The sequence below is a fragment of the Gossypium hirsutum genome, chromosome A04, assembly GCF_007990345.1.
Source record: "Gossypium hirsutum isolate 1008001.06 chromosome A04, Gossypium_hirsutum_v2.1, whole genome shotgun sequence".
In the NCBI taxonomy this organism is placed as follows: Eukaryota; Viridiplantae; Streptophyta; class Magnoliopsida; order Malvales; family Malvaceae; genus Gossypium; species Gossypium hirsutum.
Window position 1 is genome coordinate 81346706 of NC_053427.1, and position 7196 is coordinate 81353901.

The 7196-nt window shown below is 27.1% G+C and overlaps 1 protein-coding gene across 1 annotated transcript; it reads left to right on the plus strand.

The window, feature by feature from the left end:
- The first annotated feature begins 470 nt into the window (after positions 1-470).
- Positions 471-1139, plus strand: LOC121228098 (protein DMP7). The gene has a single exon (XM_041111239.1). It carries the CDS (start codon positions 471-473, stop codon positions 1137-1139), a length of 669 nt encoding a protein of 222 aa, XP_040967173.1.
- The last annotated feature ends 6057 nt before the right edge of the window (positions 1140-7196 follow it).

A 7196-nucleotide genomic window follows, 5' to 3' on the forward strand; every position in this document is an offset into this window, starting at 1 on the left:
TAAAAATAAAATATAAAATAAAATAAAAACCCATACCATACATTTTAAAAAAAAGTTATACAGAGATTTTAAATCTATAGGAAATGTGAGATGAGAACTTTAATTTTAATTTTTGTGATAAATTTTTGTTTTTTTTGCCAACAACACAGTACAATACAATTAAAATAAAATAATAATAATAATAATAAAACAAAAAAAAGGGGGATGAAACAGGATGGGAGCCAAATTTGTGAAACTGAGCATCTTTTAATTATCAATTATGGTTTGTAAGTCGTAACCTCCTCTCTCTTATAACAATAAATCCACACCAAATTTACTCATCTTTTGTTAAGAGCTTCCATGCACTTAGTTTCACGTCGGTTTTCATTTCCCTACAAATGCTTATTTCTTTCCCTGCCAATAACCCATTCATCTCATACAACTTTTCTTTTCAAAGAAAGCTTTAAGAAAAGAACAAGAAAATCTGTGTGATGGACACGAAAGCTGTAGAACACAGGCAACCCCTCCTGAAGAATGTGGAAAAGACGGCCCAAGAAGAGTCACGAACCACTTCGGAATTTCCTTTATTAACTGCAATAGTAAAGCAACCAAAGACCAAGAAACAAAAAATCGTGAGAAAAACCTTCAAAGGCACCGCCGTTTTGTCCAAGCTTCTGCCTACAGGCTCAGCCCTTACTTTCCAAATACTGTCCCCAGTTTTAACGAACCAAGGCCAATGCAAAACCCAGGTTTGCCAAAACTTGATGCTAGGCCTTGTGGCGTTTTGTGCCAGCTTGTGTTTCTTCCTTTCTTTCACGGATAGTGTTCGAGATGAAAGAGGCAAGGTCCGGTACGGGGTGGCTACGTTTAGAGGGTTATGGGTAATGGATGGCCCTGTTGAACTGCCAATAAAGGAGGAAAACAAGTATAAGGTCAAGTTGATTGATTTTTTCCATGCTTTGGTATCCATAATGATTTTTATGGCGCTTGTTCTGTTCGATCAAAATGTTGTCAACTGCTTTGGTCTGAAGCCATCAGGGGACAGCAATGAGCTGCTGCTGATGTTATTGCCTGCAAGTATTGGAGCCATAGGCTGCCTTTTGTTTGTTTCATTCCCTAGCAAACGCCATGGAATTGGCTGCCCTCTCTCCAAAAATTAGTCCATCTTCCCAATTTAATCTAGAATGCACATGAGAAATCTTTTATTTTCACAAAAATGAAAGTAATCTTTTAATGTTTCCAAACGTATAATCAACATACCGTCCAAGTCTATGTTGAGCCTAGTAAATTCATTGTCAAATCGACTATTTAAAAATTAAATTTGTGAATCCCAATCCGAATAAGATTCAATAGCTTATATGTCGTGCATTTATATTCGAGTCAAAATCCAGTTAAAATTAAATTGAATTTTAAAATCTTTAACTTATTATTTTTATTATTATTATCAAATGCTACTTAAATTTAAAGAAAATTGTGAAGGATGTAAGAAAACAAAATCAACCTTATTATCTTGATAAATAAAAATTTTTATAAGATGAAATGTTAAAAAATCAGCAATCCTGACTCAATTAAACTACCTAACTATCAATTAATGAATCATGATTGGCACATATTATTTTAAATTGATGTTACATAATGGACATGAATAGAACAAAATTTTAAGACCCTAAATTCGGCCCAATTACATGGCAAAGGCCAATCCAATGTTCTAGCCCTTCACTCATCGTAAGCCTCAATTAAATGTCCATGATTTAGCCCAAATAAAGCCATTTAAGCACATAGTAGTTGAGTCATGTCTATCTCCAATGTCCTTTATTGCCTTTGCTGCTCACATCAGGATTCTCATTTCTAGAGTCAGTATTCTGGTAGGAGGAATCAAGCAAGAATGGGACACTTTCCATCAATAATAATTGCCTTTATTGCCGCCCCATAATTTCCATTCTCCCTTCCAACCTCAACAGTTAGGTCGGATAAGATTTCTTGATTACTATAAATGTAACATTACAATGTTTTTTATATAAGAAAAGTACTAATTAAAATCTTAAAAAAATTATGCACTTTACTAAGAATGTAATCATAAATTTTGAAATTGTTCTTTTAAATAAAATATAATTCTTTTAACTAATTTGAATATTTTTCGGTGATATTTATTATTAAGAAAAATAATTTATTATTAACAAATAAGCAATTATTCTATTTATCTTTGAATAATATTAATTTAATTATTTTAATATAAATCAATTTATCTCATTAATATATGATTAAATTGTGAATAAAATTTGAATATTTCGTATGCATTTGAATTAGAATATTATTAAATTTTAATTTGATAGTATTTGAAATGAATTTAAGTTCAAATAAATTTGATGATTTTGTGGTGAAAAAATATTGTATAAAAATAATGAAAATACTTTCTATAAAAATAATATAAATAAATAAGAAAAAAGGGTAATTTGATCTAAAAATAATTTTAGGGTAAACTATAAAAATAATCACTCAACTATTAAAATATTTCTTTTTAGGCACCTAAAATAGAAGGTTTGCAATTTAAGCATCTATGTTATATAGTTAGGTTATTTTGGTCACATCGGTTAAAATCATAAAAGGCAAACTAACATGCAGTTAAAAAAATCAGTAAATAACTATGTTAGCCCTCTATTTTTATATATTATATCAATTTAGTCATAATTTTAAAATTTTAACCTTTAAAATTTATAAATATTCTCAATTTGGTCTTAATTCTAAAAAATTTAAAGAAATATATAAAAATAAAAAAGTATTGTTGACAAAAAACAATAATACATAAAATTTTAAAAATATAATAATAAATTTAAATTTTATATTAATATTAATATTAAATAAAAATAACTAAGTTAATATTAAATAAATAAAAAAAACTTCCCCATCCGGTTCACCACCACCACCGTCATCCTGAAGGCATGATGATTCTTTTCCTCTCTGTTATGAAAATACAAACCACCATCTTGTCTTTTCAAGTGAAGTGAGAACTTAAATTCTTTTGTTTCAGTTCTTAAGAAAAAAGATAACATAATGTTATGTCCAAAACCCTTTACATCTATAAATCCTACTCTGAACCCGAGATCTCGAGATCTTAAAATCCCAAGGTATTCCTGATGGGGTGGTGAAGGCAGAGAGGGAGACGTATGAGGTGTGGGAGGGTTTTTTTTTAATATTAATATTAATATAAATTTTAAAGTCATTACTATGTTTTTAAAATATTTATGTATTTTTATATATTATTATTTTTTTCAACATTTTTTAAATCTTTATATATTTCTTTAAATTTTTTTAAATTATAATTAAATTAGAACATTTGTAAATTTTAAGGATTAATTTTTAAAATTATTATTAAAGGTGAGATTGGATGAGTAGTACGTTTACGTGTAGTAAGTATAAAATAATGGTGGTGGTAAGATTAGATTTTGTGACAATATTGTAGTGTGGGATAGAAAGTAAACTAAATGCACCACACTGTACTGTCCATCCAAACCTATATTAAATCGATATAATATGTAAAAGTCAAGAATTAAATTTGTTATTATATCAATTTTTTAGTTGTCACGTCAATTTTTCATTTGTGATTTAAATAAGAGTTACCAAAACGACTGAACTATATAACGTAAGTACTCAAATTACAATTTTTTTTTATTTTAAATGCTTAAAATCAAAATTTTTAACAATTAAAGTGAATATCTATTATTTATCTTAAAGTTTTAACTTTCTAACTATATAGAAAATTTACTTTCTCACTAATATTGAAAAGAATCGCGTTAAGGAAAGTAACTTTTAAATGAAAGCTATATTCCTAAAAAAAGTTTGTCTTTAATATACTAAATATATAAAAATTATTCTCCCATCAATTAAATTTTTAAAAAAAGTGATCACTTTCCATTGAATCAAAAGTCTGTGTATAAGGTAAGTTTGATTAGGATCATAGTTTTCCCCATAGCTTTGGAATAGGTACCTTTTCGTGGGGAGTAATTTTCCGGACATTATTGCTAAAAAGGGAGAGACCTTAAGATTTGTATCAAGATGCAAAGTCAAATGGGAGTTGTTTCTTTTATAAACTTATGAACTTCTGTTCTATTTTATGACTTGTAATAAATGGGATGTTTGATATTTCTGACATGGTCCATATTTCTGATTTAGAATGCATGCTTATTTTCTATGATTAGGATGCATGCTTTTGCTCATATGTTTTATGACCCAAAATGCATACAGTATTTTTCGGGGAATATACTGTTTAATTATCTAATTTATTTATGCATATTGATTGTGAGAACATCTAGTCTTTTCGATGATATGATTCTTGTTGATATAGGGAATATGCTACTTAATTATCTAGTTTTTTTTCTTGTTGGTTGCATTAAGTTATCGATCTGTAAAAAAATATTTGTAGCAAGATTTTATCTAAATTTTTAAGGAGGAGATTATTAAAACATTGATTGTTGTAAAGTTTTGTTATAATTAATGTTGTAATATGAGTTTCTGTAGAAAATTTTAACATTTGATATATATTGGGAATAACTTATATTAGGATGATCCTAAAAATTAAAGTTTTTAAACAACAATAAAATTTTACTACATCATCAAATTTTAAAAAGATTAAATTATTATTATACACTCATATATAGAGAAATTATTTTATGGATCATTCCCACCACATTATTTATAGTCCTTTTCAACAATTTTTTTCACGTTATTGACACATAATTTTGATAATTTTTTACTCTGAACCCTTAAATCCTTAAACCCTCAACCTAAACCTTGAACCCTAAATTCAAACTAAACTACGAATCTTAAATTTTGAACTCAAACCCTAAATCTCGTGATTCGGGGTTCAAAATTCAAAGTAAAATAATTACGAAAAGTATGTGTCAATGACATGAGAAAATTGTACAAAGATCACTTTTTTAAAAAAAAATTTGATTGCACAAAAATAAAAAAAATATTAACTTATGAATAAAACAAAATGATTAAAATTTGTAAAAAAAATGTTTGTTTATAATTTAAAAAATTAATTATTTTAATTAATTTAATTTAATTGAAATTAATTTGGAGAAGGTATTAGATATACATGAGTGTATAATAATATTTTATTCTAAAAACCATACATATTTTATTAGATTGACAATTTTCCTTGTATGTTTATAATATATATTTTCGTAATTCTAAATACGCAACAAATGTAGGGATAATAATAATAATAATAATAATAATAATAATAATAATAATAATAATAATAATAATAATAAACACATAAACTATCACAAAGTAAGATTATTTAAGCAAAGCTGTACGGAAGCAAGATTAATATGCGAAGTGGATAAACAATTTTGATGTAGTGTGGAATTTCAAACAATGCTTTCACATATTAATATATGTGTGTGTGAGGGGTACTGAATAACGTTTGAGAAGTGAGAAGCCAATTAAGGTTGAATTATTAGAGAGCAGGATGCGGATGGGAAGGGGACCTCCTTGGGGCAAAAGAAGCTTTGATAGAGAAAGTCCCAGAATCTTATCTGTTATTACAACATTTTAATATTTATAACCATTAAACAGAAACAACAACAGTTCTGCTCAATGAAACAACCAGCAACAACAATTATTGCTATTTTGAGTACCCATCCAAAGACATGTCAATGTCTGTAAAACATAGGACCACTACAATTAAGACATTTATATTCTTCTTCTTTTTTAAAATATATATTTTTTAATGAAAATTTTTTAACTTTAATTTTATTCATAAAACCATATTAAAACAACCTACTATTTTGTCAAATGTTTATCTTGTTAAATATTTGTTATTTGTTATAAAATAAAGAGAAATAGAGAGAATAAAGAATAAAAAAATATGAAAGCAACAGAAAATGTATTTTATTGATCAATAGGATGATTATAATACTTCATCAGAGTCTCTATTTATATGCATAACAAGTATAAAAGAAGTAGAGATCTAATTCTAATAACTATTGGAATTTAAAGTATATCAAAACTTTATCTTGATCATAATGGACATCCACTTAATAAGATATTCATAACACTCCCCCTTAGATGTCCATTGGTAGATAATGTGCCTTGTTAAAATCTTATTAGGAAAAACCCTGTGGGCTAAAAACTTAATGAAGGAAAAAGAGTACACAATTTATAATACGCATAATATGTTGTCTCATTAAAAACCTTACCAGGAAAACCCAATGGAACAAAACCTCGGTTAAGGGAAAAAGAGTAAAGCGCATTTTTACTTCCCTTCATGAAAATATAACATACTTTCTCATATTCTACGTATTCAATCTTGAATACTAGTTTTTCAAATAACTGTTTGAATGTATTGCTAACCATTTATATCACCATTTATATCGCCATTCTTTTAAAAGTCATGAGTGAGGAAAATTTGGGGAATGTATTTTAATATCTTCAGGATATTCAATAATAATCATAACAAACTTTAATCATGATTCTTTTATAAAAACACAAATAGGTATTTTGGATCATTTTATAATCCTTCTTCAACTATTATTCACTAAGTAAAATTTACCACATATGTTCAATTATTTCAATTCAGATAAATGAATAATTTCCTGAGAATTTCAATATGCTTCAGCATCCTAAAATCCTTCAAGGATTTTAATATAAACTTTACTATATAGTGTTTCATAAAAGGTTGTAACAATAACCATTAGACGCAAGTTAAATTTTTTTAAAATTGTCAATTTAATAATATATCTAAAGGTTTGGTGCATCCACCACAAAAGAATATTATATCTTTTCATAATCAATGCTAAGACTTAGCGAAAAACTTTGTATTTTTATTCCGCTTTTGCAAAACTACTTCATTTGCACCCTCACTGGCTTTATACCTTTAGATATTTGGACTATTAGTCTAAAAACTCCATGAATTTAATTGTACTTGAGTTGCGTCTTTCTATTTTGATCAATTTATTCTATATCTATATTTCTCAATAGATTTATTCAGGATCCTCCTTTTATTTTATTATTTTAATAATAATATTGCATGCAAAATCATTGTCAACCACTTTTATTATTCGGTTCCACATTTTCTTGAATTGACATAACTTATTGAGATCTCTTATTTTCATTATTTTAAAATTCAGTTTCAGGTACTTGAATCTCTTCTGGAGAACCCACCTCCACTATATGACCATCTTGAATGTTTGCTCCTTTACTTTTACGAG

What these genes read in the sequence shown, in the direction of transcription:
- LOC121228098 (XM_041111239.1), top strand. Translation starts at nt 471, where the DNA reads ATGGACACGAAAGCTGTAGAACACAGGCAACCCCTCCTGAAGAATGTG.